This window comes from Harpia harpyja, chromosome 20, assembly GCF_026419915.1.
Source record: "Harpia harpyja isolate bHarHar1 chromosome 20, bHarHar1 primary haplotype, whole genome shotgun sequence".
Classification (NCBI taxonomy): domain Eukaryota; kingdom Metazoa; phylum Chordata; class Aves; order Accipitriformes; family Accipitridae; genus Harpia; species Harpia harpyja.
In genome coordinates, this window is record NC_068959.1 from 1883482 (window position 1) to 1903252 (window position 19771).

The 19771-nt window shown below is 39.1% G+C and overlaps 1 protein-coding gene across 6 annotated transcripts; it reads right to left on the reverse strand.

The window, feature by feature from the left end:
• Positions 1-21: 21 nt before the first annotated feature.
• HSPA4 (heat shock protein family A (Hsp70) member 4) lies at positions 22-19228 on the reverse strand. 6 transcript variants are annotated; one of them, XM_052816330.1, is made up of 20 exons: positions 18949-19085; positions 14635-14692; positions 13292-13935; positions 12823-12963; positions 11986-12108; positions 11433-11532; positions 10888-11021; positions 8732-8976; positions 8247-8323; positions 7792-7943; positions 6652-6758; positions 6173-6306; positions 5521-5702; positions 5013-5102; positions 4329-4481; positions 3687-3812; positions 2574-2681; positions 2149-2268; positions 1580-1741; positions 22-1302 (listed from the first exon to the last, which is right to left on the reverse strand). In XM_052816330.1, exons 3-20 carry the CDS (start codon positions 13424-13426, stop codon positions 1099-1101), a joined length of 2493 nt encoding a protein of 830 aa, XP_052672290.1. In that variant the 5' UTR covers positions 13427-13935; positions 14635-14692; positions 18949-19085; the 3' UTR covers positions 22-1098. The 6 variants fall into 6 exon arrangements, with proteins under 6 accessions (XP_052672290.1, XP_052672291.1, XP_052672288.1 ...); XM_052816331.1 differs by lacking the exon at positions 18949-19085 and having other exon boundaries at positions 13292-13479; positions 13757-13978; positions 14635-14674; XM_052816328.1 differs by lacking the exon at positions 13292-13935 and having other exon boundaries at positions 18949-19228.
• Positions 19229-19771: the final 543 nt, after the last annotated feature.

A 19771-nucleotide genomic window follows, 5' to 3' on the forward strand; every position in this document is an offset into this window, starting at 1 on the left:
ATCAACAGCTGGAGAAGGTGATCCAGTAGAATCCAGTGCATTTATTTCTTGCAATATCTGAATGGGTGTTTCAGCTTTGGATTTTAACACATACAAATTAATGTTTGCAAGTTTAATGACAATCAGTACTAGAAGCAAATCATTGTATAAAGCTCATAGAAAAAAATGCCAAATCGCTCAGGTCTTTCTTTTCCTGGGAAAGAAAACAGAACAAAAAAAAAAAACCAAGCATTCCAAATGAAGGCCTCGTGGAAGCAAGCATACCCCCTTCAGAAAAAGTTAGGAACCAGTCAGAATCGGCTATCAGCATAGGCAGCTGAAATACAAGTATTCATTCTTTCTACAAGCAGCTAATTTCACCAGAGACAAAGAAGTTTACAGGCTCTAACCAGCTGGGGAGTTGGCCAGGAGCAGACACTCGTGTCTAGGAGCACATTCATGGTCTGAGCTGCAGGAGTGCACAGTGGCTGCTACTCTATGTTATCAGATTAATGAATCCCAGTCACCTGTCACGCAATGGCACCAGCTAAGGAATAAACGTGCTGATGCTCTGCAAACCTTGTGTTACTATGAACTGTTCAAGTGCAAATCAAATCTAGAGTGGTGCATTAACACTAAAAACAAGGGCTAGATTAAGGTGAGCAAGTGAAAGACTATGCTTTAGCAGGAGCACTCCCTCTCCCCCATTATCTTCTTGCAGTGCAAGTGTCAAGGGGCACTTTATATAAACACTGTTGCTGCAGTCCACAAGGGAACAAACAGCGTGCCCAGTCTGGCTTCAGAGGGTGCTGTCTCACTACTTTAAAATAAGATCGACTCACCATGGACATTAAAAATGGAGAACCAGCTTATGGCTGTTCCTGTAGGTCAAGTAAGAATACCAAAACTTCTAAATACAATCATAATGGTAAGAAATACTGCTTATTCAACTGAGTAGTTAGCTACCTAAGCGTTCTGACTTGATGCATTGACCAAACCTCTCCAAAAATTCCTAAGAGTGCTGTGGTATTCACTTGCTTCAATTTGTATTCAGAACATACAAAGTTGACAACTTAAAGCTTTATTGTAGTTTGCAATAATATAAACAAGTGCTGAAATTCAGTCAATGTCCATTTCGGGAAGCTTCTTCTCCGTGGCCGTTGGGGCAGCAGCAGCACTCTGTTCGGCAGCCTGGGACCCGCCGTTGGCTTCTCCCTGGCCTTCTACTGGTCCATTGGGTTCAGTTGGTTTCTGCTCCTCCTTTGGGAGTTCAACTTTGGGTTTTGGTTTTGTGACTATAGGATTACAAATACTTGTCAATTCCTAGAAAACATAGAAATAAAACACTGTTAGAAATGTTTCTGGATACCAACAGTTGTACTTTAACCTGTTGCTCCAATTATCCATCAAGTATGGTCAGAAGAAGCTGTTCAAGTTGAGGGCTGGTGTTCCCCAATACGCATGTTTAAGAGATTAATACCCTATCACTGTCTTTCTAATTATAGATTTCTCACCTCAGAGTCTTCCTCTGAGCACAAACAACTAGACTAAGAAACAGAAAGATTCATGGAAATACAGTGAATTACATAGACAGACTTACTTTAGTTTTAGCTTGTATGTCTTTAGCTTTTATAACTGGGTCCAAAGTAAGACTTCTCTTGTTTTGAAGATTAAGTTTATTGTTCATCCACTCCATAGCTTCATTTGCACTCTTCTCCACTTTTGCTACATCTGCTTCATCTAGATGGTCATACTGTTCATCCTGAAACAGCCAAATTAGTAGTAGCTGTGCAAATATTTGTTTTGAACATGTGAACTGCATGCTTATTTCTTCAAACTTTTAGCTTCAAAATACAAGACAGACCATTAAGCCAGAAGGCTGTTCTAGTTAACAGAGATCAACCACAAGCTGATCAACTACAGCTCTACAACCAGAGAACTGAGGTTCTACTGCTGCTGGCATTTCCCCCCCATGAAGAAATCAACACCTGATTAAAAAAGACTGTCAGGTTTTCCAGCCAACACCCACTTCTGAAAATATGTTAAATATCAAGAACTCAGAAGCTAGCCAGGAGGTTGCACCAGCTTTTTGTTCAAAGGAGCTTACTTAAAATTCAGAAAAGATTTGTACCACTTCCTTGCACTTGCCAAAGTTAAGTATGGAAATACCTTTGCTTTGAATGCATGAACAGTTTTCATGTACTGTTGAATTTGCTTCCCTAAGTCCTCAAATGCTTTTGGTCTTTCCTCCGATTCTTGAAATCTTGCCTGAATAGGTTGACCCAGAGTCTGAAACAAAGTACAACAGATATCAAAAACCATGCAGCATCACAATATGATCCTGCAAGATTTGACAGAATGCATCAACATTTCTGAACTCCTTGGAACTTTTACTCCTCCCTCCACTTACGGGGAAGCCTGAGTCTTCCTCAACCCTGTACTGTTACAGGTCTACAGGAGATCTGCTCCTCATATACTTAATAAGCAAACTAAGTCATTTGTTACCACTGAATCAGCAGACCTAAGACAGCTCCCCGCTTGAACAAAGTTCTCTAGATTCAGTAAATCCCCATGGGAATGTAAGAATCACTTACCTTCAATTCTGTCAATTTATCAATATAAATTTGTTTGGGTTGGTCTTCACCATCTTCATAAAGCCAGTTTTCTGTATCTTCCAGCTTCAGCGTGAAACTATTTCGATCCTGAAGCAATCCATACAAAATAGGTAGGTGAGATAATTCTGTTAGATGGCAGATTGTACTAAATGATACTTGGAACCTTTCTGGAAGGGTTACATTTTTAGAAGGTAAAGAACTGTCTGAACTCTTTATCCTATTTCAGTGAAAAATAACAAATAAAATATTCGTCAGTATGGCTTCATGGTGGAGACCAGGCCTAAGGAAGAACCATCTATGGCACCCACAGTTTAGATCAATACTGTCACATAAAAGCCTATTTTTTTCCTTCTCCCCCCCCCCTCACATTTTCATCATCACTATACCAGCAAGTCTGAGAACAGAGTGAAACTTATCTTCAGCAAAGGTACCATGAATCTCACTCAACTTGTCCCCGTTTTAGCTCTGACATAGGCACCCGGGCTCTGTAGATACCCTGCTGGCAAGGCTCCCATTATAATCAATGGGGATCTAGTCAAGGGTTTGGGGTGATTCATCTGACTAATGTAGACATCTAACTTATATTAATTACGCACCAAGCTCCTTTAGTACAACAGGGAAAGATAATTAATAATACCAAGAGATTTTTAGGCAGCCTGTTCAGGAACAGGTGCCCACATTTAGTCAGACTAACTCCACCTATTATGTTCCTAGGTAGGGTTGTTCTTTGATTGTTTTTTTAATCTTAAACTATTCCTAAATACTGACAAAGAGCCAGAATAGAATAGGTTGCCTTAAAATTATTCTGCAAGTGCTCCTAGTCTGTTTCAGTCTGAAAACACGTGCTCTGATAATATCTTAATTGCTGCAACTGTTTTGGAAAAAAGCACACAATATATCCTGGGTACCATCTGCTTGTACTTGAGCCACATTTAGAAGGTTATCTTCGTAGCCAGAAAGGTTAAAAGCTATTTCTCCAAATTTAAAGTCTGAAAATACAGTCTAAGTAAACCTGATACAGGTCAAAGGTTATTAAAATACTGTTCATTGTAACAAAATATATCAGGAAACCATCAAGCTAGCAATACTTACATCTTCACTAACAAATTTCTCGTAAATACCGCAGAGTTTGTCTCTCATATCATACACATATTCTTCCACTGCATTCTTGGCATCATTCCTCTCTTTCTCTAGCTTATCCTGCATTATCATTTTACCCTGTGAAAAAGTTGTCAAATTAGTTGGCTAAAAAGCTAGTTATTTAACATTTATTGCCAGGATACCTTGTTAGCAAAGGCTTAAGTTTGACTAAAGATTTTGAAATGCTGTAGTTTACAGAACTGTTCTAAACACAGCACATGAATAAAAACTAATTTCAGTTTTGGTGGGATATCCAATACAGTACAGAACAATCTTCCTCCAGTTGAGGAACCTTCACCCTGATGGTAGCAGCCACTGAGTACCTTGTAACTGCAGGTGATTTTGGAAATAATCACCCTATGAACTAGCTCTCCTGCAGAACACCTCTTCAGTAAGAATTACAGCATTCACTTAACAAGGAGAATGTATTTTGGCTTCATGGGGCACTGTTGTTCACCTCAGAAAAAACTGCTTTTTTTTTTTTTCCTTCTCATCTTTCCTTGATCACCCTTAAGCATTAACCATGTTTAATGAGCAGCAAAATTTCTGGAGATCAGCTAGTGAAATTTGTAGCTTGGGCAAGTAGAAGTTTACCTCATTCTCAATGAATAAGTTCAGCATATCTTTCCCTATCTGCCACACCAACTGATTCTCAATGGGAAGGTCCACTGTAGTTGTCTTTACTTTAGCCTTCTTGGCTTGAGGCGGTTGATCCACTTTCTTGTCTTTTGAGTCAGCCTGAGAAGTCTGCATTAAAGAAATAAACTCAAAGTAAAAACAGCATCACCCAACAGTTCAAGTATTCAAGACTTGTAATGGAAAAAGTATTATTGAGTTAGTGCACTTCAACATTAGAACTACATACTATCTGTCATTCTGACACTTCAGCTGCTAAAGAAGTCAGAGATAATTAATGCAACTACTGACATTTTCTGGGCACACTGACTACATTCATAGGAGTGATGGTGCTTATAGTAGAACACTTTTCTAGTATTTAAGTTACTGAAAACTAAATGATTATGTCTTCCATGAACAGGACAGTTCACCCATTTTATCAGTACTAGGTCACTTGACAGATCTGCAATTGCCCATGCCATTTATATACTTCTTAAGCTCCAATCACAATACAGACTACCAATATATTCAAATAAAAGTTTAGCTTCCAGAGCTATGGACAAAGGCAGCAGATAGGCTCACACACTACATATTCTCATGAATCTTCCAGAGTAATCCATGAATCCTGTAAGAAAACAGAAGTGTCTCAGATGTTAATGTTACCTCCATTTCTTCAGACTCTGCCTTATTTTCAGGTTGGGCCTGCTGTTGTTCTTCAGGCTTTTGTTGCTCTTCCTGGTCTACCTGCATCTTCTGAAATTCATAGACAGATCCAATTCGACATATTAAAACAATGCACATGCAGATGATTGCTTTAGTTCTTAGGCTGATCAATTACGCCTAATGCTCTTTAGGCAAAAGAAGAAACAGAACGAAAACTGAAGTGGAGTCTCAAGGCACAAATTAGAAGCTTCTAGTCTTTGCTTAGGCAAGTAACAGCTCACTCCTAGCATAATTAAGCATTTCATCTATACCTCACCGTCCTGGTTTCAAGAAATCTGTCACTGGTGTGACATACTTCAGTTAGTACTTAATCACATCTTCATATTTTAGTTGCTGAACACATTTACTGAAATCTTACACAACTCTTAGAACCTTCCCAGAACTTGGCCAATTAAGCTTCGTCATAAAAGCAGTTTTCTAAGTAGCTAAGAGCAATTAAGTCTGTTACCTCTTCCTCTTTTGCATGCTGATCTGTTTCCATAGGCTCTTCATTCTCATCAGATTTATGAACCTCCACTAAAGATGCACTTGAAACACTGAAGATGCCATGGATATTTACTCTAACTTTCACTTTCACTTTTGAACTGGATCCATCTGTTTGAGGAGTGACCTTCTGAACCAAAAAGTGAGCTAAACAATCCCAAAGAGAAAAAACATACCATTTGATTAACTTAATCACTGAATGTAAAGTAAAACCTGACTGTTGCTGACAACAGATCACTGCAACACACTCAGAAGATATCAAATCCTACTCAATCCAAACAATTCAGCTTTTTACTCAGCAATGCTAGGATACACAGCAATTAGAAATTCTCTATGGTATGCTGTAAAAGCTGGTGTTACTTGTACTATAGGAAAAGACTGCACAACTCTCAGCATGCCCCTTTCAGGTTTGCTCCAACATTAAGATGCTCTTTATTTAGCCTATTTGTCCATGAACTTCATGTTATTCCACTCATTTCACTGTAGATCCATGACTTTGGAAACCTGTCCCTACAGCATTTGTAGTAGGTTGCACTTTCCAGACTATATAATTAGACAGAAAGAAGTCCTGAAACATGTACAAGACTATTAATATAAAGCTATAGAATGGTCTTAACCTATAGCAGGATCTGGGTAAGGCAATTCCTTGGGAGAACTGTAGTATGCCTCAAGAGTAAAAGGTTCCTTTCTGTAGAACGTGAGGACCTTTGAAAATGGAGCAGCATGGTTCTTGGGAAAGACCTCACAGTCACTGTAAGAGAAAACAGAGCACTTGTTCAGTATGTGGGATAATGCATCTGATAAAGTTAACAAAACTTTTCCAGATACTCTTATATCTTAAGGAAAAGCTTCTTAAAGAAGTGACAAAAGCATCTCCTAACCTTTTAGGTTAAAATAAGACTGATAGCCGTGTGGGAAGTGCTGAACTGCCACCCATTCTTGGTTTTGTTTTCTATTATCACTAACTTCAGAAAAAGTATCAAAGCTTGAATTGTTAAGTGGGCATTGTTCTGGAAGTGGTATTTACTCTAGTTGTCATCAGTTAGTTTTAAGCTGTATGTAAACATGCAAGAAGATTGAACATCAGGTTTTTTACCTTAACCCTTCCTCTGCTGGTGAATTCCATCGTAAAGAAATAGGATACGGTATCAAATCTGTGATAGAAAATTCTCTCACTTTGAAAGCCGGGGATAAAATCGCACACTGAAAGAGCACAGAGCCATATTACAAACAATCAGACTTCAGATGAATAGTAATTTAATTCAGTAAGTAGCTATTTATGCTGTTTAATATGTAGATTTACTCTAGGTTAAGGGACACTAATACTGATGGACTTGGGACCTGCATAATAAGCACTGTAAGTTCATATGTACCCTTCCTTTTCAAGAAACTATCACAATCTGTTCACTCTGAAAAGTGAAAATATGCAAGGTTTAATTTAGAGCCATCATCTTTGGCTTGTGTGGTTAGGCTACTGAATTGTTTTTAGTGCCAACAAAGAAACAGGAAAACCTCAATTAAAGTTACTTTTTAGAGTGACATAGTACCAGGGTTTTTGCATGCTATAACACAAAATTCTCTTTTTAAGCAGTTTACAATAGCTAGTTTGTACCACCGATGGAACATAGCTGTAAGCACATATTACACATTTGAAAAGAGAAGTGAGGTGATCAGAGCAAAATTAAGGTGCATTCAAGAGATGGTAGCACTATTAACCATAGAGTATTTACTACTGCTTAAGCTATTCAGTAGTGACCAATTCCAGCTCAGGACACAGAATTCCATTAGCAAGAACCTAAGCTTTCACTTCCATCTATGTTCATAAGCAACTGTTGTCTCACAAGTTTATCAGTAGTGCTGTAAAAAAAAAAAAAAAAAAAAAAAAACCACCACAAAAAAACAACACTTTTTTCCCTGTTTAACCTAGGCCCCCAAAGGAGCCTGGAGGAAAAAACATCATCATGTGAGCTTTATCAGACTCCCAGCTTCCAGACACAGCAGAAGCAGAGTACATGTTTTGCTTCAACAAGCTACAATGATCCACTGATTTGGCTTAGACAAACAGTACAAAGGAATCACAAACCACTATTCTCATTCTTCCAGCCACCTTCAAAAAGCTTATTCGAATCCATTCTGATACACATGAAGTATCTCCCACATTACCTGTGGACTCTGGCTTAAGTATTTATGGATTTCAATAAAAATACTCACAGCTAAAACAAACAGCACTTTTTACCTGCAGCGCACAACCTCGTGCAACAGCCTCATCTGCATTCAAAGTTGTACTGACTTCTTTGCCAAAAAATTTACTGATCTTCTCTTTTACAGCAGGGATTCTTGTGGTACCACCAACTATCTCTACTGCATAAATATCCTCCTTCTTTAACTCTAGAAGAGAGTCAGACATTGGTTTTATAGATTAAATGTTTCTGTTTTACATGAATATGCTGACATTGTAAACTAGAAGTTTTACTAGACCAACCATTCTTTTAAGCTTGTTCTCTAAGTTTCTAAGCAATACGAATTTCAAATCTTAGCTTGTGTGAAAATTTTAAAAAGCTTGTAACTGCTAAGCAAGAAATTGTTAGGTGCGCTAAATACATCTGTCCAAGTTCTGTCAACACCCAAAGGAAGCTTGCATTACAGATGTCTCTCTTCTGTATGCAGAATACAGAATGCATATACACTTACTGGCTTGCTCCAGCACACTGCGAAGCGGGGGTTCTACTCTTGCAAGGAGTCCATCACACATCTCTAAAAATTTGCTCCTGTTGGAAGAAGCCGTAAATAAAGCTATAGCATACCATAAGCAAGTTAATACTGCACATATAACAGGATGCCAAAACTGAAAGAATGCCATTTTAACTATGTACTGCAGGGTTTTCTCTCTCTCCCCAATCCTAGTTTTAAACTTATTTAGTATATTTCCAGACAAACTTGGTTCTAGCAATCTAGGCACACTTGCAACATTCACAGCCCTCCCTCCCAACTCAAGGCCACTGACCAGTCTCTAAACATTATTGTTTTGAGCAGCACCCCTGCCCATGTTGTTCTCACATTTCCCACCTCCCTCCAATCCTAAGGACTGGTATTTTATATTAAGTTTCTTTCTTGACTGAAGCCAACTGGACTGAAGAGCACTCTAAAGCTTACCTTTGTAAAAGTATAAACATTACCTGTTCATTGTTCCAGAGACATCTATGTCATTCATGAAGCATTCTATGTTCATCGGAAGATCAGAGGCATTAGCGCTCATCAATTTTTTCAGTTTTTCGCATTCCTGGTATAGTCTCAACAATGCACGAATCTTTGACTTTACGTCTAGTTTATATTTCTTTCCGAATTCTTCACAAAAGTATTCAACTAACATCTCATCAAACTTCCTGCCTCCAAGTGTTGTATCAAATGATGTAGCAAGAACCTTAAAAAAATTGAACTCTTCAGTAATAGTACAATTTGTCATTACTTCAGTGAAACCAATTAGCAGTTCATGTCAAAGCATTTCTTTGTTTCAAATATACTCCAACTTTAAATGAAAGCATGTGTCACAACATTACTATGGAGGACAAATTATACCGGTGCAGCCATAACAGAAAAAGATCTGGTACAGTTCATTTTTATTCTGCCCTTGCCATCACCAGTAAAGAGTTTCTTTTGATGAGCCTCATCTAGAAGTCTAACCTATCCCAAACAATAAAGCCACATCCCGTACTCATCTTTCACATTTCATGGACACTGCCGGCAACAATTAAGCTATTCTCTTGCATTTCAGGGCAATCTAAGTAGCAATTGCATTACTAGCATCTGATAGTTTATGTGAATTGCAACTGCAGAAATAGTTGCACACATGCTAAGATATGCATTTTTTTTTTTTTAAGCCTACCATGATTATCCTATGCCTTTTGTAGCTGATATTAGATATGTTCAAAATGCTGTTGGAGAAAGAACCACCATTACCACAGACAAATTCTGGCAGCTACACAAATATTAGACCTCTTTGTGAATGATAATTCTCACAAGAATTGCAGCACATACATACAGCAGTTACAAGCTCCAGGAGAAAAAAAACATCTGCTATCTCAAATGCTAAAAAGCAGCCCTGGGCACCCAGCCTTCCTGTAATGAGGTGACAACTTTTAGAAGAAATTTAGGAAGATAGGGTAAGGCTTAGCAACGCAATCTGTTCCGCAACTTGTACGGTAAGCAGACCATCAGAGTTTTCAAATTCTGCTTAGCCACTGTCAGTCTGAATCATACCCCAGTTTAATATTTGATGCCTCATAAGGGTGGAACATGCTTACACCAAGCTAAAAATAAAACATGAAGAGAATAAGTGCTATTAACTCTTGCAAATAGGCGCTCATTTCTGATGAAGGAGTTATCTGCAAAGAACATCTGTAGCCTATCCACCTCAGCTGATTCTACTCTTTAAACGTATTGTGAACTTAATTTTTTTTTTACTGATTTCTATTCCTAGAAAAAAAGTATCACATTATTCTCAATACACCTTCAGACTAGGTTTGGTCTCTACGCTGTTTTTAACTACCTTGCTGTCCAGTTCTCCATTCTATACTCAAAAGCGTCTCTTCCATATTTCTATGGTTTCAAAGTTCAAAGGACAAGTCTGAGAAACACAAAGTAGGTTACGTTTCCTCACTAGAGGAAACATAGCTACAACAACACTAATGTTTTCAGAACTCTTGTCTTCTCTTCATTTCACTACCCCATGCTTTAAAATTTTTGTTTGTTTTTCTAGTTAAGAGAAATTATTGGAACTGCAAAAGTCCAGATTGTAACCATAAAAAAGCCAACTAAGAAATGTTAGTATTTGCTGGAAAACAGTCATGCTTTGGCAACTTACACTTACAAGTATACTGTAACTTACTTAGCTTCCATTTGCAGCTTAAAGTAATTCAGAATGTTTTTACTCTTTTACATGAGCACCACAGTGAGTGTTAAAAAAAAAAAATGTTTGTCACTTACACCATTCTAGGAATTCTTGGTTTAATGCTAGATCTCATGACTGGAGTATTTTTTGAAAGTAGCCCCCAGTCAGATATGGTAATTTCTGAATAAACAATTTAATCCAGGTTTTTTATTCTTTGCCAAAGTCTGGCGATTAAGGCATGTTTCCTTCCTCCATGTACCGCTCAAAAGCTCTCTAGCTCCCTGCCCTACTTTTAACTCCAGACAAAGTGCAATTTTAAGAATATGAATTGAGCTGTCTGGACACGCTTATGTAAAGCCAGGCAAGCTTGCCTGTCACAGGCCATGTATGTACTGATGAATATTTCTACTGATAATTAAAATGGATGCATAATAGATTGTTTACTTTCAGTTTTCCTTTGTTGAATGCACAAACAGAAACTTGATAAGCAGAATGCCCCATATCCACAAAAACAACATTCCGAGGCTTCTCTTCCAAGGCAGGCAGGTCTTGCTTATAGATTCCATATGCAAGGGCAACTACAGAGAAACAAGAGTCAAAGAGCATAGTTAGGACATTCAGTTTTGTAATTCCTCAAGAAATAAATGGTACATCAGTAAACAGCATTAGCATTTCATCTTACTTTCCAACCTACAGAAATTGGTATCCTGTTAAACAAAATTCCCAATGCTAAAGGAACATGCAATAATATTAAACAGCATTAGCCCCTCCTAGTAGCTGCATAAAAACAGATATTCAAGAAATACCTTTATGCCTCCGTAAAGCAATGAAAAAACAGACCAGAGCTTAAGGAACTTTATCAACTAATCTATTTTAAGTTTGCAAAACCAGTGGTAATTCCAGAGGGCATGGATCAGCAACAGATTAAAAGCCTTTTTAGCTAATAAAGCTACAATATTAAGTGAGGGGGAGAGAAAGGAAGGTATTACCTGCAGTTGTTTCATTTATTAGTCTCAGACAGTTGAGACCAGCAATCTGTGTAGCATCCATCACAGATCTCCTTTCTGCATCTGTGTAGAAACAAGGAACCTGCAAGAAGATCAGATATCTAATATTAACATTTAGAAGAGCCATCTTTAGCAAATAATGACAAGCATATCTAGAGAGTCAGTATAGAGCACAGCTGAGGTATCCCTCAAATTTAGTATTCATTTCAGTTGCAATAGAGAAAAAGCAAAGAAAACATTACATGAAGACAAAGTTACTTTTTGTGAATCTTCTTCCATTCTGCCTCACAAGCCACTCATTTTAGGAGCAAAGAAACAGAAACAGGTATCAATTATTATTTATGCTGCTAATTAGCAGCAATTTAAGACATTTTACCATTAATGAAGTAAGTCTAGTTTTGAAGAAGATATGTGAGCAAGATTCAGTTTTAAACAGAAAAGACAAATACCTGAATATTCAAGTTTAATGGGCAATTTAATGCTGCAATCATTTCAGTTTATGATACCAGCCAAATATGTACTATCACATACTTACAGAAACAACACAGTCAACTACAGGCTTCTTAAGCGCATTCTCAGCAGTCTCTTTTAATTTGGTAAGAAGCATTCCTGTCACCTGTTCAATAGTAAAGTTTCTTTCTTCTTCCATGTACATGGCCTTCAAATAAAAATTGTGTACACACATTACACTACAGTAAAAGCCACACACTACAAACATAAGGAACACATGCAAGAAACAGTCTTTACTGAAAGTAATGCAGCTCTAGAAAACCTGCTCTCTGACAGCCTAGCTCATGCACAGCAACTGCAAGAAGATAATACATAAACACTGGAATGCACATTTAAGAATTCACATACACAAAGCTGCTCTGGACACAGATTTTTTTTTTTTAATCCCAATTGCTAGACAATGCCTAGGATGCCTTCCTCCCTACTGTTTTGGGGTAAGTTAATTAGTTACTGCTAAAATCCAAATCAGAAGTTCAGCCATTGTTGAAAAAGACAAATTTTTACCATTTCACCCAAAGTACTAAGCTAGCATCTTACACCCTTGCAGTATCTGGACAGCAGCTAAATAAGTACACTGGCCAGGTAGCTTGTCTTCCAAATTCACCATGGAGTGAAGGAAAAAAGCACTGCTAAAACAGTTTGTGTGGGACTGGCTTTGCAAGGCAGAGAAATTCTACAACTGTAAAATCAGTCTCACCTAACACCTGGAAAGACCATCTATATTATTAGCCTTTTATTCCCCATTTAAGACTTTCCATTCACAAGAGAACAGAAACTACACCAAGCAGATTCAAAATAAGGAGATAAAAGGAAACTTTATCAGTTCCCTCCTCTGGCTCTTTTTCAAATATGCCAGACTTACCTTGATGCCAGTTGAGCCTGTTGGCAGCTGGACAAGTTCATACGCAAGGCTTGCTTTTTCAGCTTGAACAAAGGGATCTGAGAATGCACGACCATGAAATCTTTTAAAACTTTGTACTGTATTCTTTGCATTTGAAATAACCTAGAGGAAAAGAAATCTTTAATACAACGTGTCAGGGGAACATCTGAATTTCAAGCAGAAGACAGTTTTGTTCTCATGCTTCCCTCACCAGGATATTTTTGTGATTTGTATCTTAATAGTATCAGGGCAGCTGCTAGAAGACAACTTCCCTCTGATTGCTCAGGTAACCTACAGGAATTTGAGATTTAAAATAAAATGTATGCTAGAAAACTGAGCCAAGATTCTAAAATCAATTAAAATAGCACTCAATTTTCATAGTATATGCGTAGGACACTTTAAAAATGTTAGCAAAGTGTCTTTCCCATTTACCTGTTTCCTATCACCCTACCTTTCTATTGCGTTGCAGCCAGTAATTTTGCAAATATAACAAGCATATTGACGTAAACTCCAGTTCAGGTTCATCACATGCATGTGACAGCCAACACATAGATATTCTCACAAAACAGCTCAAGGACCTTGTCATGAAGCTTTAAAAAGTCAGGAGGGCACCAACGTGATATTGTCAACTTGATTTAACTGACAAAAGGTAGATTGTCTTATTAATAACAGAGATCAGTGCAAATAAAGAAATGAAAAATCGTTATAGCTTGTTTTCACGTAGTGCAAGTAAACTTGTTTAATTCTTTCATTTACATTAGAGCAAGATACATACTGGAAAAAAACACAGTAATTGACAAAGCAGACAAGCACTGTACCATATAACATTTACCTCTGATTTCAGTTTCAGTCAAGGGTCTATTTCCTAAGTAACCTGGTTTTAATTTTCTGTAAGTTTAGTTTCTGCAGAACATACCTCATCTCTACTGGATCTCTGTATCAATGAATTTCTTTAAGCTAAGCAGACACTCAATTCCAGAAAAAACATCTGTATTTAGTTCTAGTACAGTTCTTCTGTTCTTGAATAACATGGTTGTGTCGAGTCATTTTTGTATTCTAGATAATGAATCTTCACACATCTCTAGGTATTTTAGGCTAAGAAAAACCAAGTGTTTGAATAGTCACTTCCTGTAGAGGACTTCAAAAAAAATCATGTTTTATAGGGGTTTCACAGCAATACAAGATACAATACAGCAGGACCCAAATGTCACAAGCAGGACAAATCAGCTTAACTTCTTCTCAGTCCTTAAATCATATTTACCTACCTACACCAAACAAAACTCAAAGTATGAACAAGAATGCCTAAGACAAGTATTTAGGTTGTAATTCAACCACAAAGAGTCAAGAAAGCTACATATATTTACATTCAAGCTTGTCCCCTTTCTGCCAAAACTATGCACTTAATGGAATTCTACAGAATGTAGTCACATAATTAAAAGCTATCATAATGCACACGAACTGGAAGAAGCTAGGGTAGGATGAAACACTACTGCTTAGCTTTAGAATTTACATTTGCAACCTAAAGAAAACACTAGTATTTATCAGAATTTAAGGGCAAAGATTTTTTTTTTTTGTACATTTCATTACATACAACTATCAACCCTTATTCTGTCCAAGATGACAAAGCAGCATTACATGCTGAACAGCTGAATTAAGCTCAGCTGTTCATTACAGTTATGGAGACACTAGGATACCAGCTCAGAGACATTTGTAACCTTCAATGATAAAAAAAATACATTGTGCTAATCTGATTCTTGACTACTGAAGTTGCTTTTACCCAAACTATACGCTCACCTGGCTTTTAGCTGCAGCACCAATTGAGCGATTCTTGGGTCCAAAGGCTATACATGATCTATAATAAGAAGAAAGATTTCCAGTCAGTAAGCAATTGGTAGAATTGCACTGCACATCTTTTTGTTAACTGTTGATAAAAGTGTTGATAATATCAATTAGACTAGAGATATTTTAAACAGCATTTGGTCCACTGAGAAAGTTGGTCACTCACTGCAATATATGCATGGAATGTTCTGTGAATTCTGGAAAGAAACAGGCACGAGTTCAATTAAAACAGCAATCCTCCTCACTGAAGGACAGCACTAAAACCAAACTTATTCATGCTACTTCAAGTTTTACATCCGAGTAATAATTGGGTAGACACCCTTGATCTCAATAACTACCTGTGTATCTAAGCCACTCAAAGATAAGTTGTTGGCTAATAATACAGGAAACATTAAACTGTTCAGAAGAAATACATGAGGTAAAACAGATATTAAGAAAATCATTCCTACACGTCTGTACCAAATGCTAACTAAGGTTTCCAGTTTTAAAGCAAACCTTCAAGAGCAGGAAGAAAAATCCTGCACAGAAAGACTGGTGTTTGAGTTTCATCCGTACTCACTGAAATAATGTAAATTACAGAAAGAAAAATCATACTTTACTCCAAACTACTTTGCAACAGCTTACGTTTCTGAAAAAGATGGAATTAAAAAAATCCTCCTTTTTGGAGAAATCCCTAGTCCTATTAAGCCTCTTGATTTACATATTTAACAAACTGTAGAAGCCGTAATGAAATTAAATCCAGCCTTCTAATCCAAGTTCCTCATACCATTGAGGTAAACTTACCAGAGAAAAAAAAAATTGCCATTAGTCAAGCAGATCTTTCCTATTCACACAACATACTAACAGCATAATTAAGCCGCTCTCTATGTGGTGGGTCAGGAATCTGCTTTACAGCAGGGTTATGCCATAGGGCTGCCACAAGAAACAAATTCCAACTCAGCCTGAGGTTTAGAATTGGCCTTCCAAACAGAAACTGTCAAAACCAGAATGGAAGACTAGAGTGATATAATTGCATTCGTTTTCTATCTTCTTCCAATTTATTAATAACTTAACAAATGAAACAAGGCCCACCCTACAGCATATGTTGCAACAGAATTAATATTTCTGAATTAACCTCTTATTATTTGAAACCATTATTCAAGGGATTAGTTAACTAAAAGCGAGGAAGTTCTGTGCTATGCAGACCCTAAAGCCCATGCTAAGGGAAAAGGAGCTGCAGAGCATACAGCTAAAAATCTAATGAGCCCCAAGCAGGAAGCTAGTTATTAATTTACTCTGGTCTCCAGAAAGGAATTAAGACATGAACATGAATTGTTGCTTTTCTCCTAGATGAAAAAAAATATCCAGCTACTTCACCGCTAGATTCACAAGCCGTCAGTCCTCAATCACCACAAATCCACTAATTTAGATTACAGAACCATTTAAACCCACCAGACTAAAACCTCAAGGTAGAAGTCTGTCTCAAGAGAAGGATACAGCACAGTAATCAAAAATATGGGCTTCCATATTATGCGCTGGGAATAAAACCCTTAAGTGCATACATTCTTCTTAAACATGCTTGCCCCCTGCTTGGCTTTATAAACAGGCATGGTTCTCGAAGGAGCTGCAGCTGGACAGACAGGATGGTTCTACCTGGCTCCACTCCTTTGCTTTCTGCCTACCCCAACACTTCTCCTGAGTTAACCCTGGCTCCCAATGGAACTTCGGGGAGCCACACAGGGACCCAGCACAGAGGGAAGTTCAACTGGGAAGAGTGAGGGAAGGAAAAATTTTCAGCCAGTCTCATTCCCCAAATCAGTTCACCATAGGAACCAGGGTTAACTTATTAAATACAAATTATACTATTACACAATTTTACTGGAGGTTGAATAACTAACCATAGCATTTTAAGTAGAAACATAATCACAGTGAAGGTCATCAGAGGTCTAGTGAAGCAACTTAAGCAGAGCTTTGAACTTCCTGAACACACCTGCAGGCACTACTTCACCCTTACCCTCTCACCCACTTTTTCTTTGGAAGACATCCCTCAACCCTGAAAATCAGTGCTAGCTTTCTAAGATCAGTTGCAACTACTGCACTTAATTCAAGTCCCTTCATCCTTATGGAGATAATGAAACAATCTTACATTTTTTTACTCTCATTTTTTACTAGCTTTCTCTCTACCACTTTTCCATTTTGTGAATAACATATTGAAAGACAAAACATGTTTTGCACTGCTTTTGGATATACAAGTTCAAATTTTACAGGATTCTGGAAGAATCCAAGCACAGAGCTGAAAGCAGATTCAGTGAGAATGTCATCTGTGCCAGCGAACTAAGCACAATGTATTGAGTAGGGTTTACTTTACCAATACAAACAATTACAATAACACACATCTGCTAATCCTTCCCAAAACTTGGATGTCATCTTGAAAACATAAAATAAGTGTTTAACCCTGACCACAAGCTGATTCCTGAGGAAACCTGTCACAACACCTTGCACAACTCCCTCCAGAGCTCACTGTAAAGAAATGCTAAGCACCGACTTTTTGAACCAGGCTGTTTCTAAGACAAACACTTAAAAATCATTAAGAATTTCTTTTAATAGATGGGTTTGCTTACAGAATTGTTTTCTGTATTCCCTCAGAACAGTGCTCGGAGATTAAGTCCTGTTAAAAACTATCATTTTCATTATGCTAATTTCTTCCATTTTACTTCAGCCTTTCATAACTGAATTATTTCCTGAAAGATTCATTGTGTCAGATATTTTACATAGCTCATCTCCTTCAGTGAAGGAGACTCATGTTCATGTTTCAGCTATATGTAAGCAGAACTTCAACTCTCTGAGGGACAGATACCTAGAGCTATTAGAAGATTGCTTTGAAATTCTTGACGTTAAACATTTTCTTAGTACATCTAACCTTTAAACTTCCATATTAATGAGAATACATAAGAGACTAGTCCTTACTCTAGCACATGTACCAAATAAAAATTTCCTTCTCCATTTATTCACTGCTTAGAGACAGTAACAGGCAAACAGAGCCGAGATATTGTCTAATGAGAAGCAAGGTCATTTTATGCCTCTGGTCTTTTTAAACAGATGTGAGAGATCTAAAAAAAAAAAAAAAACAAAACAAAACAAAACAACTAAGACGATGCATTTGTCTCACCAAGACAGCTATTTATTTTAGTATCTGATTAAAATAAAGTTAGCTATACTACAACATAGAGTAAGCTGTAGAAACACTTTTAAGACAGCTTTCCAAACAGTTCCCCTCCAGGTCTGATGCACTGGAAGTCCCTTTTCCACCTTTATTTCACAATTGATTCTTAGAAGAGTTTTATCCCAGCTCTCCCTCTCCTTCTTAGCAAGTTTCTTATTAAAAATAGGTAATGCACACTCTTCAGGAGAAATGTGTTGGGAGGCCTATTTATATAACCAGAGTTAGAATATACTATACACATCGTATAGTGTAATGTGCTTCAAGACCAAGTTCACCAGCAAACTGCACTGTTGGTCAGCCCATCCCCTTCCCAGGAAAGCAGATGTCTGACACTGTACTGTCTATTCACACTCCGCTTCCCCATCCCAATTACTTGTCAATCTGGTGGCTAGTTTCAAGTGAGAGTTTAAAAGACCCAATACTCAAAAAAGCGCAGATTTTTTGAGAACCCTTGCTGAACAAAGAAGCACGCAGGCTGAAGGGAAGGCTGCTAAGAAGCTTTGCTAAGCTTTGACCCAGCGGCAGGCCAAGGAGCTCGCACAGAGCGAAGCACCAGCTCGGCGTTCACCTCCACGGTCCGGCTGCCCTGGGGGAGACAGGACTGGAGCTGCAGGAGAACAAACAGGTACGCTATCAGGTGCGTCAAAGCACGGCGTATAAATTCACAGGGAAATTAAGCTTCGTGACTTCCCGCCGTCAGAGATACGGTTGCTTTTTCTGATGCTCAGGGACCCTATCCTTTTAATCCTCACAACGCAGCGCTGCCTCCGGGAGGACAAACTGGTCTTACTACACAAAAAGCGAAGGAGCAGAGCGGGTCGCCCGGAACATCTCTCCACGCCTGCCGCACGGTATCCGTCCTTTCTTTAAGCACTTATTTAACAAAGTCCACTTCTCCCGACCCCCACCCCCACCCCCACCACGGCTGCCTTCCCTCCCCGCCACACCGGGGCAGGACCGGGCCCCGCGGGCGTCTTCCCCTCAGCGGGAGGTCCGCCGCCCCGGCCCCGCTCCTCAGCCCGGCGGCAGCGGGAAGGCGGCGCGGCCCGCCCCGAGCCCGCACTCACGGCGTGCTGCGGTCGCTGTACTCATTAGCGATGGTCTCGATGCCGCCGGCGCGGGCCACGGCCACGTAACAGCTCTGGAAACCCAAATCGATGCCCACCACCGACATAGCTACGGCGGGAGAAGGGACTGAGGCGCCTTGAGGAGCGGCGGCTCGGCCCGTTTAAATGCGCGGCGGCGGCGGCGGGCGCTGCCTCCTCGGGGCGGGGGGACTTCTCGAAAGATCCCGTCGGGCCGCGGCCGAGCGGAGCGCTGAGAGGAAAGGGGCGGGGAGAGGAAGCTCTCGCGAGACTTGCCGCCGCGGAGGGGAGGGGAGGGGCGAGCGGGGGTGGGCTACCGCGCAGGCGCGGGAGGGCACGGCGGTGGGGGGCGGGGCTAGGCGTGGCCACGCCCTTTCAGCGGGAGGCCGCGCCGTCTCCTTCGCGAAAGGGTTTTTGTTTGGTTTGGTTTTTTTTTTTTCTTGCATAAGCTTGTAAGAATTGGAGAAAAATGCGATAAAGTCAGAACTCGGCAGCACTGCAGAGGTCTTTGTGTTATTATTTCCTGTTGGGCCCGAGGCTTTAAGAAGGCCGTCAGTGCAAATAGAAAAGCCGTTTTATGTATTTCTTTTTTTTTTTCCCCTACGGCGTGATCGCCTGATTGGAACAGATGGGGCTCGAAGGAAAACGGCATGCCATGAGATTAAAAAAAAAAAGCAACCAAAAATAAAATCACAATTTCTGGAAACGCACACAGGTTTTGCAGAAAAGGACCTAAACGCCTCCCGAGTAGTTCTATCTGCTGTCAGGATATTGTCATTTTGCGTTCTGTCAATTCAAGAGGACC

What these genes read in the sequence shown, in the direction of transcription:
- HSPA4 (XM_052816328.1), bottom strand. Translation starts at nt 19,055, where the DNA reads ATGTCGGTGGTGGGCATCGATTTGGGTTTCCAGAGCTGTTACGTGGCC. An exon ending in CAGGCTCAACTGGCATCAAG is followed by an intron (nt 12,109 to 12,822) that starts GTAAGTCTGGCA and finishes TTTTATTTGAAG; the next exon opens with GCCATGTACATGGAAGAAGA. An exon ending in AATAAATGAAACAACTGCAG is followed by an intron (nt 11,022 to 11,432) that starts GTAATACCTTCC and finishes GTTTCTCTGTAG; the next exon opens with TTGCCCTTGCATATGGAATC.